The sequence below is a fragment of the Ochlerotatus camptorhynchus genome, unplaced genomic scaffold (assembly GCF_037179485.1).
Source record: "Ochlerotatus camptorhynchus isolate MF236.1 unplaced genomic scaffold, CSIRO-AGI_Acam_v1.1 ptg000002l, whole genome shotgun sequence".
Classification (NCBI taxonomy): domain Eukaryota; kingdom Metazoa; phylum Arthropoda; class Insecta; order Diptera; family Culicidae; genus Ochlerotatus; species Ochlerotatus camptorhynchus.
Genome location: NW_027040494.1, coordinates 4251868 through 4276443, shown reverse-complemented (window position 1 = coordinate 4276443; position 24576 = coordinate 4251868). Strand labels below are relative to the sequence as shown.

At 37.0% G+C, this 24576-nt stretch overlaps 1 protein-coding gene across 7 annotated transcripts in view; it reads right to left on the bottom strand.

The window, feature by feature from the left end:
- The window catches only part of pzg (putzig), a 55341-nt gene extending 33237 nt beyond the window's left edge, over positions 1-22104 (bottom strand). Inside the window, exon 1 of one of the 7 annotated variants that reach the window (XM_065223933.1) lies at positions 21460-22104. In XM_065223933.1, the coding sequence (XP_065080005.1) occupies positions 21460-21489 (30 nt within the window). In that variant the 5' untranslated portion in view covers positions 21490-22104. The other 6 variants (XM_065223864.1, XM_065223992.1, XM_065224271.1 and 3 more) reach the window with 6 other exon arrangements.
- Between the last annotated feature and the right edge of the window lie 2472 nt (positions 22105-24576).

The following is a 24576-nucleotide window of genomic DNA, read 5'->3' as shown; positions in this document are numbered from 1 at the left end:
GATGAAAGTAAAGAGTTGATAGTTCCGTTATAGTGTGACAGTGTGGAATTTGTATATATAAAGTAAAAAGCGAACAAAGGACAATTTTGAGGAAGGTACGATTAGAAGAGAGCTTCTCCTTTACCAAGCTCAACCGTTAATGAGGGATGGTGAGGGGTGATTCCTCCTGCCACCAGTGGCAAAAGGGATGATCGCCGATTTGTTCATGTACCTCTGATGTGCGGAAACAGTTATATCGATTGTTTAACACCCAAGTCGCCATCTGACGTAAACAACTACCGATTCGTACCTTCCTCAAAATTGTCGTTTGCTCGCTTTTAACTTTGTATATACAATTTTCACACTGCCGTACCATAACGGAAATATCAACTCTATAATTGAATCTCCTCATCTATCGTATAAAATCTCCATTTTAAGTCTGATATTTGACGTTCAGCATCTACGATTCTGTAAATCGTTAAATTCACGCATGAAGTAAGAAGACATGATTAGTTAAAGTAGATTATTTTCGATTTTTTATTGATTCTTCTAGAAACTCCCTGAAGGCTTCTTCCATAAATCCATCCTTAGAATTTCCTCAGAAATTTCTGCTTAGAATAATCTTGCACTTCTCCCTTGCATTCAATTGGAAATTCAATTCGTATTCTCCTTAGAATCCCCATAGTATTTCCTCAGAATTCTCAAAACAAAAATCCATCACAAACTTTGAAACTCTTCTCAGAATTCCTTAAGTAGTCTCCTTTGAAATTGAACCCTTAAATTTCGATTCCATTGGAATTCTTCTCGGAATTTATTTCGAACTCTTTAAAATTCTCTTGGAAGTATCGTCAGAAATCACCCCAGAATTCTTTTAGAACTTGATTTTGACTTTGAGCTATATTTATTATACAGGGTGGCAAGTAAATTTCCATTTTGAAATTCCTGGTTTTCCTGGTCAATGATTTAAAAATTTCCTGCTTTTAAAAACCATGTATTTAAAAAACAATTTTTAATGAAAAAAAATATAGTGAATCCTTGTACCATCATTCTTCGCGCAATGCGGAATTTCACAAACCAAAATAGGTATTAAGGTTCTTGTGAATGCCCGTGAAATCTTTATCTGGTTGTTTGCTGTAAAGAAGCTAGTAGGGAGCCGCGCTACTTCGTCGTATCATGGCGCCTATTTCCGTTCTATGTGCTAAAACTATGATAGCAAAGCGTTATCACTTATGTTTTTGCAAAAACATCTTTGCTTACAAGATTAATTATGATTGACACTGAAACATTTGCGATAACCCGTAAAATGAGCGACGAAGAAAAGCTGAGATACGACGGACTACCCTAATAAAGATTGTATGGTTAATTTGCTTAACGACGTGTTCTGGGTATCATCCAAACCATTTGTGGAATAGTTCAATGATTTGGGTTATCGTTCGTTTATGGTTATTTTTTATTAGGGTAGCGCGGAGCCCTATCTAATGTCTGAAATTTAGAGATCTATATGCCCCTAAATCTTGAGATTTCTGTTTTTGAAACTGCGATTTTTTTAACTTTATTATTGAGATTTTTAGCCAGCGGGCTAGTTTATCTCAAGGTGAAATTGCGAAGTGTGATATGAATGAGGACTCTTTAAACAAACCTTTGCTTCTAACAATTTTACGGATTTCCAGTTTGTTTAAATTTTCCGCAAATTGTCAACGATTAAGGATCTTATTTAGCGGAATTTTGATTACAACATGATTTCAAAATCATATGATTAAAAGATTTCATAAACAACGCTGGTTTAATAACTCTTGACTGCAACTGACTGCTTAAGTTCATAGAAAGTCCCTAAAGTTCGTAGAACTTCCCTGAAGCGTTAAGGTCTTTCCTGAAGGTTCATTGAAGTTTGTATTGCCTGAATTTCATGGGACTTCCCCGAAGTTCGAAGGATTTTTTAAGATCTTAGGACTTTCCTAATGTTCGGAGTTTTTTGAAATTCATGGGAATTTCTTAAACATTGTAGAAGTATCACGAAAGTTCGAAGAAATTTCTCGAAGATCTGAGAACTTCCCTGAAGTTTGAAGGACTTAACTGAATATATGAGGTCCCTAAATTTAGAAGAGCTTCCCTCAAGTTCATAAGGCTTTAAATATCGAAGGGTTTTCCAAAAGTTTGTGGGTCTTTCCTTAATTTCTTGGAAATTCCGTGAAGTTTGGAGAGCTACCTGTAGTTCAATCGACTTCTCGGAAGTTCTAGAAACTTTTTTTTAGCTTGGAGAACTATGTTAAGTTCAGAGGACTTCCCAAGAGTATTGAAGACTTCTCTGAAGCTCGGAAAAAAAAAATCCATATGTGTCATAGGATTATCCTTAAGTTTTAAGCAATGCCTAAATGTCATAGAAGTTACATTAAATCTGTAGAAAATTCAGTAAAATTCGTAGTTATTCCCCAAAGATTAAAGACTTCCCTGAAGTTCGTGAGACTTCTCTGAAATTTGTAGAACTTCTCTGAAGGTTTGGAGAGATTTCCTGAATTTGTAGAACTTCTCTGAAGGTTCGGAGAGATTTCCTCACAGTAGTTCACAGGATTATCCTAAAACTTGTAAAACTTTCCCGAGTTTTGTAGAACTTGCATGAAGTTCGAAGGTCTTATCTGAAGTTTTTAGAAATAGAACTTTTATATTGAACATGTTGAACAGGTACTTCAAAGTAGTTACGCATCGGCACTGCTTAAGTCTGCTATCAATTAAGCACAAATCATACACGCAATATATTCCAGGAAAAAATTAAATTAAAAACAAAATATATTTACTAAACTCTCAGGGTAAATTTTGTTCATCAATGTTTAGTTGTGTGAAAGATTAAGCTTGAACAAAATGGTTAGTTTTGACCTGATTATAAAAAGAAACTTTGACATACATAAAATTTAAAACCTATTTAAATTTTACAAACAATAAATTTCCTGGTGGACTTATGAAATGCCTGGTTTTTCCTGGTGAAAATAAATTCCCGACTTTTTCCCGGTTTTCCTGGTTTTCCTGGTTCACTTGCCACCCTGATTATATTATATTAGCTGAGTGTGCCCGGCCTGCTCGGGATTCAATATGAGCTTGAGTTTATGCGCCAATCAAAAAAACATGCTATATTGTACGTAGCCCCACTCTTATCTAAGGGGATACCCTCTACAACCTCCACATGCCAAATTTGGTTCCATTTGCTTGATTAGTTCTCGAGTTATGCAGAAATTTCTGTTTCATTTGTATAGAGCCCCCCCCCCCCCTTACAGAGGGGGGAGGGGTCTCGAACCATCATAAGAATCTCTGCCCCAAAAACCCCTGAATACAAATTTTCACGCCGGTCGGTTCAGTAGTTTCCGAGTCTATAAGGGTCAGACAGACAGACAGAAATTAATTTTTATGTAAATAGATTAGTTCGTCCCTGGTGACACCTTCAGGTGACTAAAATGCTTCACTTTGAAGTTAGTTTCCTAGCTGATTTTTAAATTATAAAGGACATATGCTCCAACTACGCACACACGTTTCCACTATGTCGTCCCACAAAATTACGTATGGATATGTCACAATCACATTGGAAATCCCGAGCCATAGTTTAAACACTTATCCCAAACCAAAATGAATCATATATAAGATTAGTTACAATATCATGCACAAAAATTGTGTTTAACTTTGTTCGCTGAGTAATGCTTCAATGAAAACAACAATGAAAGCTTGTCACGCAAGTAGAAGGAGCACTGTTGGGCACTTTCTGGAATATTTCAATAGTATAATTCCCTTGCAAACCCAAATAAATTTATCTGCAAATAAAATAAGAGTGATTTGCGGCAAAATCCCGCCACTATCGCACCCAACGTCAGTGCCTATACGTAAGCGTACTATGACGCGGCTCTCAAACAAAGGAGTAACAAGTGTGATACCATAGAGGTAACTCTAAGACTAGTAGGTTCCGAAGAAACGAGCTCAACTTTTTGGCTCAGCTCTGGTACTATCTTCGGTCCCAAGCTAATCGATTCACCCCTCGAAACATAGGAAAACATTGTGTAGTACTAGAATTTCAACTAGAATGGGGTACGTTAATCGTTTGCTTGGGACCAATAGGCTAGTCAAGTAGTGAGCCAATTTAAAATCGTTAGTTTCGTATTGATTGTTGGGGATACTATCACTGCTAGACTAGATCTTTGGTTTTCTCATGCAGTGGTTCATCAGAGAGGTGAAACTTAGTAATCCCCATTGCCTGCCCATGACGTCATTCTGCCACGCCATGAGCCAACGATGCCGGACCTAAACCAACCGTCTCCAACACTCCACTATAAAGCATGAAATTAAGCCCGCCCACCAGCAACAAGGTGCAAAAATTAGCCAAGGGGAGAAAAAAAAAACAATTAAGGATTCTTAAATTAAACATTATTTGAGATTCTAAGAGTTAGAAACATGTCTGTGATAGATTCAAAACCGTTACACCCTTTAACTTATTTACATTAGAGATGTTTTTTTAAATATCCGTAGATAGGGTTTTTTGATCTAATTTACGTCCTACTAAGCACAACCTGCGCTTTACCTCCTTAATTTGAACGGGTTTGAACAAAACATAGAAAATTTATCTCTATTCACCTCTCCATACGTACCGTTGAATTTGATAAAGAGTCACAAATTGTTGAGATATTGTTCAAAATCTAATACTGCTTTTTGATTCTAAATTTGTTCTACGAGTTTCAATTCCGTCCTAACGCATTGAAACGCCATTAGATTTTCTTCGTCCTACGGATAAACGTAAAACAAGGGGAGCGCTTCATTTGTTTTGAAAACAATGAGCGTAAATATTCATACAATGCGCTCTAACAGGATTTATGTTGTAGCTAATGAACTAACGCATCGGAACAAGCCTATTATTGATTTGTACATGGTGAAATCATTGATATTGATATCACTTATTGATCTTTGCTGATCTTTAGAATGGAAATGGGCGATTACGACGAAGTAGTGCTCTACCTTATTGCATTTTGTTTTGAAATTTTGAGCTCATAGAAAATATTCAGAATCCAGAATTAAGTTCAAATCCGTAATTCTAATGCCAATTATTAAATCTAGACTTACATTTGAAAGGGGCGGAGGCCAAAATGTAAACAAACCATATTTTGTCACATATAGAAAGAATAGTTCACAAACTACTCGATAAACACGAAAAAGTAGAAGAAAACATCACTTCAAATCATTAAAAACGTTTCTTCTTACATGGCGTACTTCCAACTTTCAACTCTATGATGCATCTGGTTGTTACACCTTGCACCAGAACTACGAATTATATCGTTTTAATATGCCAAACGTTTTGATTCTGTAGCATCTAGTCACGCCCAATTCATTTGAAATGCATCCGATTGATAGTTCACGTGTAAACAACGAACAAAAAGAAGACCAAAAAATCTCCGGGCGTAATTCCACTCTCACAAAATTTACGAACGAAGAACCAAGGCCGAACAACAAACAAAAAATCCCGAGGGTGTATTTCCACGGCGTATCACCAGTGTTGGCAGTTCAAAGGATGGAAGATCCGGGGGGTAACAACATGTATGAAATTATCGGGGCGTATGATGTTTTCTTCTCAATTTCACGACAAAGAAAACTTTTTTTTTGAGTTTTTAGTGATGCATGATGATAGATTATACTATTAACTATATGTCAAGCTTATAAAATCATCCAGAAAATGGAAAGTCGTGAAATAGGATTTATTTCTAGGTCATCAAAATTCAGAAGCGATTTTCTCGATATGGTCATTTTGGAATTAGGCCCTTTTCAAATGTTAGTCTAGAAATTCTCTGATTCCAGCAGCTTAGATTCTTCGAATATCTTTTTTTTACATTTTAATTGCTTCATGATGATGCGTAAGTCATAAAGAAACCGCAAAATTTAGCTTCGACGATGTCAGAACTGAGAGAATACTCGAAATGGTGATTTTCAACATCTTTTACGAGGCTTTCGAACATTTTTGCTCCATTTATGATTGTATAGAGGTAATAAACGCCATTCAGACAAGGTTTTGGGATACATCTCAAACTTTTGTCTCACTACAGGTAATTCAAGCTTCCTGATGTTATCAAAATTATGATACTCCTAAAAACATCTTCAAGAATAACGCAATCATGCCATGGCATAAAACTATCGCCCACAATTCAATTGAATAAAGCTATATTTATTCATCTCGACACAAACTTTTCGCTGTATCTTTCCGAAAACATCACCCATTTCTGTAATTGAATTCTGGCTCTAAACAAGTGTCCAAACATTGAGTTTGGTTGCAATGGCTTCGAAAACCTCACCTCCCTCCTTACTCTACTCGCATACAAAACGGTCTGCTTTCGCATCCATAATATACTTTCACTGTGCTTAGCAGAGATCTCTCAAAATTCTTCAAGGGTGAGTTATAGCTTGCGAGAAATCAGCGTTTATAACGTCATAAACAGCGCTCTACACGAACGTAGACATTTTCCTAGTGCACGCAATAACTTGACATCACAAGACACAGCCCACGTACGACAGTACTCGTGGAAATTAAATTTTTGAGAAAATTACAGTGCGTCACTTGCGAGCAGGTTCCTAAGACACAGCTCATTCAGCGACACTCTGCTGGTACTAGTACGACGATACATTGTGTTTTAAAGTTATCTATGTGAGATAAGAGACTCAAACACCGGAGGTTCCTACAGTCAGTGTTCTGCATTACATTCCGTGTATGCATGAATGCACAGCATGTCATCACACCCTGCCAAAAGTAGGCATCACTTGATGTTCTTTAACCGGGCCGCTGCTGAATGAAATGATTGATTGAATGAGCAAAAGGGAATCCAATTTCAGTGAGACACTCTCGTTGGCAAACATACGCACACATTCTCCCGAAAATAAAGGATTAGGTACTCCAGGCATAGCTCAATCGGTAGGGCAACGATTTCGGTGATTATTAGCTTACATTACTGCTTTGCGGCAGCCGCAACAGCTTTCACAATCACCGCTCGATTCTCTCGGTAATATCCACCTCACTGTTGTCAAAGTCAGTTCATTGCCTCTTTCCCTGATTCTTTCCACTGACAGGAAAACTGAAAATCTTTACATGACGCAATAGCTTGTCACACGCGAAAAGTAAAGCCAGACACAGAGTGTGCTGGTTCGGGATAAAAAATTGTACGCGTTGCGAATGATAAGTGCCGTTGCCGCACATCAGATAGATGTGTGAATGCGAAGAGTAAGTAATGAATGGAAGAAAAAGATAGAGAAAACGGTCGAAAAAAATTGCAACAGTCGCGCTAAAGTAATTACTCAGTTTCCGTTGTGTTTCGTGGGCTTTTGATAACAAGAAACGACGACAGCTGGACACGAATGAAGCTCTTCTTACCCTTCTCTCGCTCTCTCATTCGGAGAGGGTGGAAAAATGCAGCAAACGAATAGTCACAACAAAAAATAATGCTTTTTCTTTTGCCCGGACGCTGCTGCTAGTCACCGACCCCTTTGAAACGTCACACACTACTAAATAGTGAGCATCATTGTGTATATCGGTAAGCTTGACGAGAGGAACCGCTGCATAGCACCGAAGAGCGTGCCAAACCATGTGTTCGTGTGTGCCTAAAACGTGTTCTCACTCTCTCCCTCTCGTACTCATAAAAATGCTTGAAAACCGTGGTAGTGGTGTTGTCCAAATGTGCTGAATAGTAGCGTAAGGCTTTACTACAAACCACATATTCAGCACACGCTAGGTAGCGGATTTCAATAGAGAATAAACTGTGCCATCAAGCCTGCTAGGGATTGAAGTGCCTTCACATGGTATGTAAACTCTCCAATAATAACAGAATGCTCACACCCGTATCACGAATAGTCATGTTTTGATGCGATGCGTACTTGAAGCATTTCATATGTATGAGTGTAGCATAGAGCTTGTCGCAACATAAATAGCGTAAGTGTTGCCGATTTCACACCGAGGTAAAACAACTTGAGAATTCCATGATTTTTATGTGGACTAGCCCTCGGCTAAAAATCACTTCAATGAAGTTTTAAAAAAAATGAATAAAGTAAAAAAGGATTTGTTAGGGAAATCATAAGATAGTTCTATGAATCTTGAAATACATTAGCCAAAACAATGAAATTCATAAGTATTATAAGTTGGACCCGCATAAATGCGAAGCATTACTTGACCTTACCAAAAATGGTTAAAAATAGTTTATAATCCATGCTAAACTTTAACTGAAATGTTTATGAAATTTTACACGAACGTTTGTGTGATAAAGTTTTAACCTTATGTATTATGATTTTTTGGAATTGAACCTTACAAATAATGGGTTGTTAAGAACCATTACCATTCGAAATTCTTGTTTTCTCCATACACAGCGGAAATTTGCCTAATGTTTTCCTATGGAAAACCACAAAAATCTGCCGGAAAATGGTAAAAATTGACGAAAATTTTATTCAGTATATGAGTTATACCAATAGACTGAGATAAACCAATCACTACTTTTCTCATATTCGGGATATTTTTTCCTGGAAAACTGGAAAAGCATGGGGCAAAATTTACTCATCGCTGAGTTTCGGCCAGAGTTGGTAAATATCACGGTCGTCATGTGACAATGAGAAAACAGGTCCTCTCACTATCACGAGACGAAACTACCTATCATGAGCTTTTTTGTCATTTTCCAATGATCAAGCACTCACGAGAATATTTTTTTGCGTTTTGAAATCAACATATACAAGTACATTAATAACATTTCAAAGATTGCTTAAGTTTTTTTTTTTTTTTAACGTCGGTCTCTGTTCCGCAATCTAGTGCCAATCACCGACGGACATCGATTGCCATCCATTGCGCCGGCCACATGAAGTTTTGCAATGTGATCGATGTGTCATACACATACAAGGTGAAAGTGGATCGGTTTAGAATGACTCACTTCATCAATTTTTTACAAAATAACGCAGCGCTCAATCGAAAAAAAACTCCTCCGTGCAAAATTAGAGAACTAAATTGTTATCATTAGAGCATTAGATTTCGTTTTCCTAATCAATCAACTGGCTTTTGCATGTATCTGTGCGTAAGCATGCTCCAGGTTGAAGAACAATTAGCAAGAAAAACCATCAGCACCGTCAGCAGGATCAAGCTCGCACGTGACGTTTTTCATTCACAATAATTGATGCATATTGTAAGATATCTTTTGGTATTTCAATTCGCAATATTTTGCAAAAACTATCGATAATTGAAACCGGATGCTATTCGGCAATGTCATATATGCGTTATCGCAAGAACTCCATTATGAAAGTGCTTGAAAAAAATATAAAAAAAATATTTCTAAATTGAGAGCATTTCTAAGTCGTGTTGGAAACGCGTGTATTTGTGAAATAATAAAAACAATTCAAGTGTGTGTACATATGTTTATGCTAATTGAAGGACACTCCGTGATTTTTTTTTCTTTTCTTTATTATAGAGATTTTTAGCCATTGGCTAGTTCATCTCTTACACTCCGTGAATGTTTTAGCCTGTTTGATGGAGGTTTTCTTATATCTGGATATTTTTAAAGATAAATGGAACTATTTTAGAAATCACCCACCTTTGTCATTGCTAAATGAAATATTTTTCAAATCAAAAGGTTCCTCAATTGTCACATGTTTGTTTCACAAGTATTTGAGGATATTCTGCGAAAATTTCAGCCAATTTGATGAAGGTATTCTGATACATCCGGATATTTTAAAGATAATTAGATAAATTCATGAGAACTTTGAGATTTGGGCGTAATTGCTATTGTAAACAAATATGTCAATCGCTGATTTCTTGTGAATAAAAGCTCAATCTCACGAACAAACTATTTCAAATGACAGAGGAATCATTTCTCTACATGAGTGTGTTGTTAGTTTTCTAGGCTGAGTTTTTATTCGCGAGAAATCGGTGACTGAAGTGTTTGTTTACAAAAGCAATCACGCCCAAATCTCAAATCACTCCGTAATTATACTATTTATGAAGTCACCCACCTTTGCCATTGCTAAATAAAATATTGTTTAAATCAAATTGATACTGAGTGGCGCCGGTTGTGTAGTGGTAAGCGTGATCCTCTTTCACCCCATCAGGCCTGAGATCAATCCCAGTTGATGCCACCGGGATGTTCTGAGGCATAACATATCTGAAGGGAAGTAAAACCGTTGGTCCCCGGCTCAAGAGTTGATTGGTTAATAGATAGGGTTCAGGTGTGCGAGCTGCCTCCCTGGCGTCGGAAGCATTGGTGCTCAGCACGCAAAACAAGATCGACGGAAAACAAATCAAGGAAAAAAGATGATCCTCGATTTTCACAAGTATTTCATGATATTCTGTGAAAATATATCTTGGTATTTTTAAAGATAGTTAGATAATTCCACGAACTTCGGCAGAACTTCTCCGAACTTCGGCAGAACTTCGACAGAACTTCTCCGAACTTCGCTGAATTTCCGCAGAACTTCTCTGAACTTCAGCAAGACTTCCCTGAACTTCGGAAGGATTTCCCTGAACTTCGGCAGGGCTTCCCTGAACATTGGTAGGACTTCCCTATAGTTCGGAAAAACTTCCCTGAACATCGGCAGAACTTCCCTGAACTTCGGACGGACTTTCCTGAACTTCGGCAGGACTTCCCTGAACTTCATCAGGACTTCGTTGAAGTTCGGCAGGCCTTCCCTGAACTACGGCAAGACTTCCCTGAGCATTAGTAGGACTACTCTGAACTTGGAATTGAAGTTGTCATTTCAGTAGTAGAATTATTATAATTATACAATAATATTGTGTTTACGAATATGTTCAAAATTTCAATACCACCCATTTTTCTAATTTGCAATGCTTGTTGGTATTGGTGCATTTCGAATTTGGGTGTGGTTTGACCGGGTGTGGATTCTGTATCAACGGAAAAGCATTAACTTTCACCTTAATATGTGTACACATAAAAGCCATGTGTGACCACAAATTTCATGTGTACTTCAGAGTGGATTCTGTTTACGCGTGGTCAAATGAAAATCATGTGGATTTTCACTTGGAAATTCGTCAATTAAAATGTGTGGAATTTTTTGAGTGTAGAACAATTATTTTCTTTTCAAATTTTTAGTTGTATACATAGATTTCAGCTTTTCTACCATCGTAGCCAGCAGCCAGTTGGGTTGTACTCAATGGTGACGTAGGACTACGTGGCCTTATATAATAAATGTTATTTGTTAACTGCAGCAGGAGTTTGTGTTTTGTGTAGGAATAGGAATATGAGCTCTGCTTATACTCTTAAGTACGACGCGCTTGACATAGATGGCCCACAGCAACTCACGAAGAGCTACTGATTCCGATCAATAGCGATGCGACTTCTTCCTCCTTCTATGGATACTCATGTGGGCTGCAGCTCGCTTCTTGCAGGCAGCCTTTCGTTGTGTACTGGAGAACACCACCACTCACGACGCGGTGATTGAATAAACACCGTTTGATGAGACCGGATGGAATTCAACTTTGAAATCTGTGTTAGGGAAATCGTTTTTCGCAGGCAACCGGTGATAATGTTAATTATCATAGCAACAGTTGCACATTTGTCCAATAGTGACAATTTGAAAAATGATAAGGCCTTAAATTTAACAGATGCGTAGAAATAAATATGATCGATTGGTGATAAAATTATTGAAATTGGTCCAGGGGCAGCTGAGTTCACAATCTTTCATAATTTGGTTACATGTTCCATTTTCGGTTTTCACATAAAGTACCCCCATATAGAAATCACAGACGTAGTCCTACATCAAAAAACCGCTGCATTAAAAAAAAAAAGCATTTTAAGATTCCACTCGTATACCTTCCCATGAAAAATGTTGATACCTTAATCACTTTCTAGTTCTTCTATTCCCCATGGGAGTCAACGTTGATTTGCCAATAGAGATTAAAGACGTTTATCGCACACACGCTAGCGGATGCATCGCCGTGTAAAGTTGTGTATTATTTCTAGACTAACATTAGAAAGGGGCGGACGAGCCAAAATGCAAACAAACCATATATTGATATAACCGTTCCAGGGCTGTTACAAGATAATCAAAATTTGATTCGCGAAATCCGCGTTTTATCAAAAGAAATCCGCAACTTCAAGTATATAGTTTCCATTTATTAAAAATACCATTTGTATTACTACTAGGGTGGGTGAGCCAGTAATGGAGGTACTAAGCCCTTTTATTAATTAAACAATACATATACGATGTACACTAGACCTGTTCATTTTAAACGAAATGTTCGGAATGTAACGGGTCAACCGTGATTACTGATCGTCATGTTAATTTGAACTTCTGTGCAAATTTTCAGCAAAATCGGTGATGATTTAGAGGTGCTTCAAGTTAATTTTATGTTTTTAAGGTAATTTACGGCTTACAATATTTGTATCTCGAGACTGAAACAACGAAAGCTGCTGTAACAACTTTCATAGCAAAGTTTAATGTGTTATGTATCAACTTTGTAACCAAAGGTTGACTATTCGAAGTGATTTTATTGAAGTTTGACTTAGTTTCATGCTCGAAGATATCTTAAAATGTGAAGAATTTTAAATTTTACATTAATGAAATTGATAGTGATATCGGATAGAGAAGACGTGTATTCACTGAAAGATTATTTACTAAAAAGATAGATTCCCAAGATTCTGGGACTTTGAAATTTGTGTAGGGTCTGAAAATAGAACGTTTCTTTAAAATTTGGGATTAATAACAATCTTCGTGATGCAAGATTTAGAGAAACAATAGTTAAAATGTGAGAGTTTAAAATTTTTCCAAGATAACAGATTTGAAAAAAATTATATCATATTTATTAAATAGTCGTGCAGCCATAATTGTCAAGGTTCTGAGACTTGGATGTATTTTAAGAGTTAAAACAAATTACAGAACAATCGATAGAATCTTGCGGACAAACCCTGGAATTTTCAGTAAAATTTAAAAGTATTCAAAGTGTTGATTTAAAAAAAAACTATTGAGGAGGATCCCACATAGTTTTCGAAGGAGAAGTTCAGAGCAGAATTTCAGAATTATTCTGACATGAAGTCCTTAGAAATTGTTAGAAGAATTTGGAGGGATTTCTGTGGAGAAGATTGCAAGTTCTAAATTAAATTATTAGGTAATTTTTGAAGAATCCTTAAAGAATTAAGATGAGAATTCAACTAGAAACAGAGTTCTAAGAGTGTTCTGGCGATAATTTCAACCCTAGTGTGAATTATTCATCAAAGAGCTACAACAAAATTTATTGCAAAAAAATTGCTAATAATTAGAAAGAAATTCTTTAAATGGAGTATTAGGAGTAGTAGGTTTCTAAATAATTTAAAATTTCGAAAGATTTATGCTAGAGTTAAAAGAAAATTTTGAAAAGGATTTCAATGAAATCAAAGTCTCCGAATATGTTTAAGTGAATTCTAAGACGGATTCCACACAATTTCTTAGAAGGGGTTTCAAGGAAATTCCAAAAAGAATTCAATGGTAATTATTACGCAGAGTGTTTTCTGGTTAATTTTGAAAGAATTCTATAATAATTCAGATCAGGAAGTTCATTCTGAAATTCATATCATGAGAATTTATAAAAAAAAATAAAACCCGGGGAAATAATAGTTCAGTTTCAGTTTTTAAAAATATATGTTTCTTAAGTCCAGCATCTTCAATATTTTGTTTTAAGGCTCATGCACTTAACATCTGAAATTGAATTGCAAAAATCAATTTGAAATATTGCTGAGTGATTAAATTCTAAAAACAATAAGGCGATCTGAAGAAAATGCAGCAAATAGAGAAAGACATTCATTTGGAAAAATCCAGCTGGGTCGCATCCCTATCTTGTTTGCCTTGCCTTGAAAAGAGCTAACATCGCTGCGGGCCCGCGAGTCGTGGGCCCCACTGACAGCTCATAATTTGCAAACAAATAGAAGATTCATGCCAGAATTTCAAAAAAGGCGTGACTGATATTTTAGATATTCTTAATATTTTTGCTTACATTTTGTGAAAAATAAACTTAGAACTCATAAAATATTATTTTCTGATATTCTACCACGAAGTCAACCATTTATATGGCATGAAAGGGAAAATAATTTCATTTGATAAAAATAAGACAATGCAGTCACGCCATTTTTGCAGTTCACACTTGAATTGTGACGTTTCAGATGTGGGTTTCAATCGATGTGCGGTATAAGAGGTGAGGAGAAAGGAAACTAGTGGACTCTTTCGTTCTCGCGTCTTCTTACGCAGCAACAGACGTGACGTCACGTCTGCTGTTGCATAAGAACTTCGTCAGAATGAAAGAGTCCACTAGTTTCCTTTCTCCTCACCTTTTTTTACCGCACATCGGGTTTCAATAACATGGCGGCATATCACCCAGCTGGAAAAATCACTCTGTTTTAATGGTTTAGTCTGAAATTCTGGTGTGAAAATGTATTCCTATGGGCCTGTTCATAAACTACGTAGACAGTTTTTTGGGATTCTTGACCCCCCCCTCCCCCTGCGTAGACAATTGCCCATACAAAAAATTTAAAATTTGTATGGGCCGTCGATAATTGTCAACCCCCCCCCCCCCCTAAACTGTCTACGTAGTTTATGGACAGCCCTATGGTGTATCTAATTTATTTTTCCCGGTTCTCTCATCGAATTCCCGGTTTTCCCGGTTACTTTTCAAATTCCCGGTATTCCCGGTTCGCTGGCCACCCTGCCAATGAATAAGATAGCTGGATACGACAATTTTTTTTATAATTTACTTTACGCAAGATTTAAATACCGTCTTGTGTGTCAACTGAAAAGCATTAAATTATCCTCGGATTAAATCCTGATGAAGACTGTCCGGCTGCTTTGATGTCGACATCAGAGTTAATCAACACAACTCTAAGCAAACATTTTGCAGAATATCTAAACAAGGACGGTAGTAAAAGTTGATCCTAGTTGGAGCTTACCACCATTGATGCCAGTCCCGTGAAAAAAAAGCATAAAATTAATTATATGATTTCAGTAGTAGCTATACTGAAGATCCGAGAGATGTCGCCCCTTCAGTGGTAGGAAAATCATTTTTGCAGTATGGAGAATTTCAGAAAATCAACGATTTGTGACAAAATATGCTTTCACAGAATGAAAAAAATAAACGAGTGTTTACCTTATCACTATTATAGTGATATACTCGTGCAATTTTTGTGCATCTAAAACTGCCCACAAAGACGATAATGAATAAAAACTGAAAATTTTCATGCATTTCCAAATGGTTTCCTACCATTCCCATACATTCGAAAGTGACTGGCCCTCTGGATGTGGATCATGTCAAAAACAACAAAACATGATTAATTAGATCTGTCAAAATGAGTTTAACAGCGATTTGTTGTGTATTTTACTCAGATTTTCACTAACTGCTCCAACATATCGCATCAATGCAACCGGTTGTGAAAATCTATGTGTTTGGATACGCGATAAAGGGCTGTCCATAAACAGAACAAAATTTTAATGTTTATGTTTTTGTTTGTTAAGCTACAGACTTAAGCTGCTGTTACAAATTCAACTTTACAATCATCAACTTGAGTGATGAAAATATTTTTAGATTTTAAAATCCATTTGTAAGATATCAAAATAATGCATCATACAGGAGTAATGATCAATAATATGGAGGCAGCGATGCTTTCAAAATGCTAAGGAAATATTATGTTAAATAAATTTACTATTTTAAGCAATTGAATATTTGTTCAGAGTTACATTACATATCTTAGAAATGGTAATGGTAGAATTTATAACAAAAAGTCAAGCAAAAACTAAATTTTCTGAGGATTCCCGGGTTTACGGGTTAACAAAACAAATCCCAAAAAATAGTATTACTTACGACCTTTTGAATAGTTCGTCTTGAAATAATCCAATAACTGGCAACACTACAATCGAAGGGTACATTGGCGGCGTCGATCAGTTACACTGTGTTGTGAGCCGGTGATGGTGCCTTGCCTACCGTAATACCGTTGCCACCACCCAAGCGATATCAGCAGGATAGGCTACTGCTTTTAAGTGCTCTTTCCCTGCTGGGAAAATTGTAGTGGCGTCCTTGTCCAAAGCTTTTGAGGTTATCCTTGATCTAATATGCTCCGGTGCCTCAATTTACATTCCGATTAAAACAAATCACATTATTCTTCGTTTACACCACTGAGAGAAAATTACCATCATTCACCGTTCGTCAGCATTCACTTAAAAGGCGAAGTTCAGCATATAAAAAAATGTGGGAAAATTAAAAAAACAGAAACCTTGACGGGAGCCATTTTTGCCGGAGCGCTCCGTCCGTACATTTTTCAATACTAGCGCGCTCTTGCTCTCTTCCACTTTGATGCACTATCGTAGCAGCATTGAATTACACACTTTCCGTTGATTGACCGCGCTGAGTCAAATTAAAAGAACATTGTTTCAACTTGCTCTACTGGAATGATAATAGCAGCTTAAAGGTAATCCAAAACAAGCTGCATTCGATCACCACTGGTGACAATATTATTATTCTTCGCGAATCTTGGCGGGAAAGCAATCACGGTGTAGCACTCGAACGAATATTTACAACTCCGATGCCTACGAAGACGCGACAATAACTTTTGAACGCAATAATCTTAACCATTCTTCGCGTCGCAGCGATCGCTACCGTCGTCAACACTAACCACTCACTAGCAATAATACCACCTAGTCACACACGCAGAAAGCATTCGGTCAGAACAGCTTGCAGCCCAACCAACCATGCACACTACTACCACGAATCTTTCCACACGAGCAGAGCAGGACAGATTCGGAAAGCGAGGTGTAAAGCCTTCTCTATCTAGCACGTGCTATACAGAGAAGGGCCTAGCCACACTCTCAGAGCCCATCCTGCTCGCACTTATGGGCGTAGAAAACCGTGGATGTGTGCGAGATGCGTAGAGAGAGAGAGAGAGAGAGAGCGAGAGCGAACAGCAGATCCATGCAAAGTAGTTCCGTATGTATGTGTTAGTGATAGGAAACCATACCAGAAAATAGTGCCAGTGTTGCCAGAACTGTGGAATTTTTAAAAAACATGCGTCCATTACGATTCCAATGATGTCCACTATTTAGGGGGGGGTTTAAACTTGTATGGCTGTCTCTTTTTTTTCACGCAAAATTTACTCAGTTTTGAAAAAAAGTGGAGTTACTTAGAGATCTGAGTAGCTCCACTGCTACGACACTTATTGCCGTAAGTTCCAAATCGGATTAACTTTTGATACCGTCCCTGTTTGGAAGATCTGCAAAATATTTCGTCGCGTTGATTAACTCTGATGTCGACATCAAAGCAGCCGGACATTCTTGATCGGGATATACCGGTATCCGAGGATAATACCGGTTGGAGTTTACCATCATTAGTAAATTTGTGTACGAAAAAAAAAAAGAGATAGCAATATAATTTTATTCTGTCTTTGAGTTACTTTCATCAGCAGTTATAACGTGTAATAAGTACACGGTTACTTTGAAATACTCATTTCGATAAAAACAAAATCACTCCGGTCAGTTTTTTATGTCCTATTCACGACGTATTTCAAATTTTATTTAATTTTTCACCAAAAGTGCACGTTTGCGTCAAATCGTTTTTTGTCTTCGGTGCACTTATTAATTAATGCAAGAAATCTCGCGTCACTTTTCAAATAGACCAATCTACATTGATCAATTCTCTTCACCGACTCTCTTCCGTTGACAACTTGGCTCCAAAACATGTTCAGCTGTTTTTATCGTCCAATACGCTTTATAATACTTTCTTTTAACAGCCCTAATATAAAAAATACCATACCCGAACGATAACCAAAATGATAGAACTATTCCACAAACGGTTTGGATGATACCCTGAACGCGTCGTTAAGCAAAATAACCACATAAACTTTATTTGGAAGACTATTTAGAAAAAAATTACCAGAAATATGAATGAAGCCAAGTTATTAACGAGAGAATCTATGAAGAGAATCAATCAATGTAGATAGGACTGATTGAAAAGACAACAAAACGATTTGACATAATCGTGCACTTTTTGCATTTTTGGAGCAGTTCAGTTTTAGTTGCAACCAACAATACACTTTTTAAAGGATTTTCGCAATGAACTTAGATTTTTTAGGTATAGAGAACGACTCCATTTCTCAGTCAGAGTTTCAAGTATTTTGGAAACGTTACTAAAGCTTTCTAATGCGAGCTGCAATTCAGAAGGACTGACATTAATGTCAAGCAGAAATCTATTGAAGAGTTATTGAAGAGTTAATTCGCAGATCGACCACGGAAAGGACTGATCGGTTTTGATTTTACTAAGGAGAGAGTTTCGATTCAATTGATTTAGAAGAGATAAGAGAGTTGAACAGTACGTTTTGCACTCGTGTACGCTCTACATCGTAATACTCATTCACGGAAACTACCACTCAACAAACATTTCGTCTGATTAACAACTGAACAAGCTTTTATTAAGCATAATATGCCAAAATTTGCCTTCATAAGCTATTACATTTCTTTCAATCTTTGTTGGGTACACCTAATAATTGAATTTTTGTCTTTCCATTAAATTGCATATTATTTTAGACTTGAGAACGTCCACAAGAAATCTGCTCATTTTCATATAATCATGATAAAAGTTAACTTGCAATGATTGATTCTCTTAATTTATTTTTTGTTTTGTTAATAGCTCGCTTGGTTTAAATTTCAGAGTGCATTTTCTGTTGTTTTTGCTAGTTAATACAACTTTAACAATGGTGTAAAATCGAGATAAAAACACACGGGAGACTTGGATTTTTTTTATCTAACTGTAGTAATTAAAGGAGAAACCCGATAGAGAGAATCGATCATCACAGTTAGGCTGTTAGGAATCTAAACACTAGGCATGTGGAGATTTTTGTTTTTTTTTATTGGACAAAATGGGACGAAGAGTCTCAAAATTTTATGAAATTTTGTGCAATTGCTTGAGTAAATAAAAGGCTGACTATATCATATGAAGTCATAATTCGTCGGTCGTCATAAGTCAGCATTATGTGAATGAAACATGCGGCTATGATTAGATATTAAAATGTCTAAACATTTTGAGGGGTTCCTAAAATGTACATTAATATGGTGGTTTATCCTTCAGTATCCCTAAAATTGATAAAGTGCTACTTTTGAATGAGTTTCTGAAGTGCTATTCGACCATCTCAATGTGTCCATTCTATAACGCACACAAGTTATATTTAGCACAAATGCATCCGTTTTTTTAATTTGGGCCTCCCTTAGCTCAGTCGGTAAAGGCGCAGCTACAAAGCAAGACTGGGCTGGAAAATTTCTCGACTCCCTGGGCATAGAGTATGATTGTACTTGCCACACAATTATACTAATGCAGAAATGGTAGCAAGCATCGAAAGCTCTCAATTAATAACTGTGGAAGTGTATCTAGAACACTAAGTTGAGAGCACGCAATAAGCTAATATGCCATAAGCAATAAGCTTGAAATGCGAAGAAGAAGAAGAAGAAGAAGAAATGCATCTTCAAAGCTTAATTTCTCTCGTGGTCCCACTTAACACACAATCTCTAATTAAGTGAGGAAAGCGAGTTCACAGTTGTCCATCAAAAATATATGAACCTAGTTATTGTGATTGCCATAGGAAAAAATACAGCAAAGTTGGTTTTGATGTTTTATTTTCTCACTTGTTTCTATATACAAAATAATTATAAAGGATTAAATTTGAATTCAAGATTCCATGATGGTTCGTAAAATATTGCTAACATCGAGTTTTCGCTCGAATTTCCTATTGCATTAGATATAATTTAGATATAAAATCCTATTGCATTAGATATAATACGAGCGTTCACATTCCAGTGCTGAATAAGAGCTTTACTATTTTCAATGCAATCGTAGGCTTTCATAGCTATGGAAGTACTATTGGACCCTGGATTGGGACGTAATGGCCATTAGGAAGATGAAGATACATTTCGCAAAAATGGTATATTTCGGGAACTCAACTGAGCATATCACATTTTAATTTTTCATATTTTGATACCTTATTTGACACATCTTAGAATATCAACAAGATGTCTTCTTGATTCCAGTTACACTTATAAACGTGTTACGAAAACGAATATTTTTCACTTGTTTATCGATAGATTTGCTGTTCCACAACGTAAGCCCTGAGTAGTGTCTATCCCAATAACGTTTGGGATCGTATGAATCACCTCTACACTTTCTGAAGATATGTGCATCTATTTCAGCATATGGCGTTTCCAAAAATATCACCCGTTCGACGAAGGTTTTGGAATTTGTCGATATTGCGTCTATTGGCAGCTGCTCAACCATTGTTTTTGGAATTGATGACGGCTGTCTTGGGAAATTACTGCAATTGGATATGTTGAGTTATCGAGCTGCATGTGTCTTAAGCCTGGTTTTGACGATTCAATTCAACGTGCTCAACTCAATTGAACTGCGAAATGAACTTCCAAGAAGTTGGTGGAATTACAACTTTTTCATTTCGCTTTCAAGTCACTTGAACGCCAACAACCAGGTCGGGGTTGAATAGAATCAACTCACATGATCCGTGTAAACGAGAAAGCTTGACCACCAACACATCCCTGCTTGGTTCGAGATGTGGATCCAATTGTACCCTTTGTGAAAGGACCCTTTCATGTGGAAATTGGATCACACAAGTCCTAAACTTTTGATACGTTATCTGATGTGCCTCTAGGGCTGCTACTCTTCATTGTCTTTGTCGAAAATTGTGCTCTTATCGCGACTTGTGTAAGCTGATGTATGTTGATAACTTGATACGGCATATGATCCGTTTTGAAATGTGGTGCTGTTCAAATTGTGTGCTTACGAATTCTGTTGTCTTTTAAAAAGCTTGGGTTTTGCAGTGAAATGCTACAGAATTTGACGACAATTGCATGCTTAATGTTTGGTATTGGTCTCTAGTTTGTATCATAGTTAAATATGCTGATCAAGTATGCACTATTAATTACGAGACGCAGATCAACAGAATAGAACTAACGGCAACTGTCCCGGTTTGCTATAAAAAGTTGCTGCTCGAAGACTCCGTCATCAACAATCTCTGTGGCTCCGTTAGATCTCTGCTGCAACACCTCCTTGCTTGAAGATCCCGGTAAACCAGAATTCGGTTTCCGACCGTTTATTCGTAGTATGATGTAGATTTATCTAACCTGTCTGTACAGATGTTTTGTTGGATGATTTTAACAAATCAAATATCACGATTTATCCATGGTTCAATAGTACCTTTGATATCGGTTCATGAAAAATCAAAACAAAATCTTATTCGTTTACCAAAAAAAAACTGGCAACACTTTCACTGCTTAAACCACCACAGCCTACTGAGTTAAAAGAACAAGGGAAAAAATCACCGCTTGATATTCTCATCGCCGCACACACATCTACAATCGAGCGCCAACTTTTCTATACTCTTCTTGCATGATCGAAAAAAAAATCGCAAACGCGAGAGATCGATTTTCACCAATAAATTGCAATTTCTATTTTCCCAATTGGGCACCATCAATATTCAATACCTTTCGCACGGGTTGCACTATTTTCTTCATATTACTCCTCCTGCGCCGTATTTGCGCTGGTAAATGTTATGTTGCGTTCTTCTCGTTATTTTTTTCGTTCGATCCTCCGCCCAGCCCCGATATAGAAGTAGCAGTACAGTTGCGTAGAGTTCCGTAATTTCGGAGCAGAAAAAAAGTAGCCACCGCGCTTGGTTTCCGAATTCGGCCACCATACACCCAGCGGGGGCAAACAGTGGCTGGTCCTCCCGTAGGCCGTCAAAATATGCGCCCTCTTGTTCGTCGGCTCCGCGACGTTTGGGACCTACAGATGTCAAAAATGTCACTTGGAAGCGAACGCAGCGAAAACTACGGAAAAAACGTCGTTCACTTCGCCACCGCAACTTCAAAAACCGTACTCAAACATGGCCGCGCTGCCAGTCACTGACGGACGGACTTGAAGAGACGATTATGTATTGTGCTGTCGTCGCGGAGAGAACTGAACTGACGGAGAAATTTGAAAGGCCACCGGGCCGGGATATGCTTCCTTCATCTACCGCACAACGACCGACGGCAGCAGCGCGCTCGACGTTTGGTTTTGCTTCGCTTTTTTTTGACTGCGGCGGACAGCAACTCTGACACATAAAATTTAATACTCTCTCTCACTGAAGGTTTTCGATTCTGACACAATTGAACGACAGCCATCTTGGTCAGAGCTGCCAACGTTGACAGGCTGGAAAAGTCATAAAAGAGAGCGAGAGCGATGTACTTCCGCTCACCAACACAGACACACGGTCAAGGCCCAAAGAATGGTAAATTCGTACATCGTCGATATGCAATTCAGCAGATTTTCATTTTAAAAATTGTGTAAATTATTAACTTTTGATTTTATTTTAAAATCTTATAATGGTTGGATAATGAATAAAACTACTGACTTAAAATGGTTAAATCATTATGAAAATATTCACAAATTTAAAATAGCTATGAGAAAGTCCACTGCAAACTTATTTTTTCGGAAACGTGATACCTAGATTAGCAGTGGAGCATCTGGCGTCCTATCGTTTCATATGTGTGTCGAATTCGAGCCTTGTGCTTCACTTTATCGTTTCTTCAATGACTAGAATCTATGCTAAAAATCAATTTGTATAAAGTTTTGTATAAAAATGAAACGAATAACAGATTCTCTAATGTGTTCGTCGGAAGACTATCAAATAATTGTGTAAAATTCATCTTAACTGATTTTATTACTTCATAATACATTCTCGCCAATTTGATAAACCTAGAAAATTATCTCATGAAGGTTATATACGAAAAATCTCAACGACCTTGACTGGCATTAAACCTAGACACACTGGGTGAGCAATCATTCTTACCAGTAGACCATCGACGCCGCTTCACATTTTATCGGGGTTGGAACCAAACCGAACTTTTTGTCAGTGCGAACCTCAACTTGAGGTAGGTTTTGAAAACAAACGATCAAACTAACGTTTGATAACGTTTCATCTGGATCTTACGTTTTGGCGCAGGATTTGCATGAGCTTCACGGAGCCGATAATTAATTGTTTCTCTTTATTAATAGGTCTAATCGGAGTTGGACCGAATACTCGCGGCTTACTCGAGGGTGTTTTCGAACCTATGTGTCTAGCTTTGAAAGCATCAGATTTTTCTAGAAACAATTTTGTGAATCCTCTTCATCCTATCCAGTCTCCTTTCGAAGGACGCACATCAAAATTTTCTCTTTTGTGCTTCCATTGAGCTTATGTATACATTAAATCGGTGAAGATTCCATATTCTTCCAACGGTTGAAGTGTATCTATTGAATCTATTTAAATAATGACGTATTAAAGACATTTTTCAATGAATCGTTGCACGGAAATGTCACTTCAAATCGAAATTACGTTCGAGACAAAGTAGTAGGAAAAAATAAACACGGTAATTTTTTTAGTAGTTCGGAGTTAAAAATTCCAAAAAGGTGTAATTACCAATAAATGTTCCTGCTCAATATTTTTAATTAAAAAATAACAGCTTTTGAAAAATGAAAACTTTTGAAATATTGAAAACCTTTGACACTTAAAAATTGACAGATATCGTAGAACAACCAGTTTTGGTCAAATTTTAAAGTTTTTTATGTGTCATACTGTTGAAAATTTTAAGTGTCTAATTTTTTTATAAGATAAAACCTTGTAGCTTTTATTAATTTAAAAAAAAAATCAAAAAATATTAAACTAGGAATTTTTTGTTGCCTAAATTTTTAACAAATAAAATTAAAATTTACCATGTGTAATTTTCCTACAAAGACCAAACAATAACCATATTTTTGTTACAGTCCGTTTGGTAGCAATTCATAAAATATTAAATTGTGAAAAATTTCGAAATAGCGTTAAGGTTATTCCTTGATGATTCCACAAGTGGCCGTCATGATGACTGATTTACCCTTGTAGAATCGTGATCTGCACTTGTACTTTCGGACTATGGACAATAACAAGAAACACAACTTACTGTAGAGAAAGTTCCACTTCGAATAGAACGGTCAATGACTTCATGGATCCATACGCACGAAAAACTTTGTCATTTCTTTTCCTAAGCGTTGAACCCAACACGTTTGAGGTTTTTCAAATCATCAACGCTCAACACATCTTCATCAGCTCCGGTATCAATGACGAAACGAACACTTACTTCTCCGATTTTAGCATCCGCAGTACGTTTGCCTTAAAGATGAAAAATCTCACGGATTTCCACAGTATTCGTCACATCATCCACTTCACGCACGAATTTCTCCTCATTTATCAGCTGAGGGCGTGACTGTTTCACGTGAGTTAATAACCTTGTTTTGTTGTTTTTGTCGTATTAGATGCTAGATAAAAGCTTCTTTTATCGATCTGTGTGCTGAAAATACCTGGGAATGTCTTTACATGGTCTTTGTCAATATCTTTCGCCGATCAAGAGTTATTGACGTTTTTATACTAAAAATATGCACTTTTCAAATGTTAATATCTCTGGTTGGGGCAAGGATGTTCCGGATCATCCTACAGTCCCCAGATTCAATATTCTGGTTAAAATTCCGAATTCATTCTGATAAGATGTCTATGAGTGGTTTCGAAAAAAAAAAACGAGGAACTCTAGGATCAGTTTCATGAATTG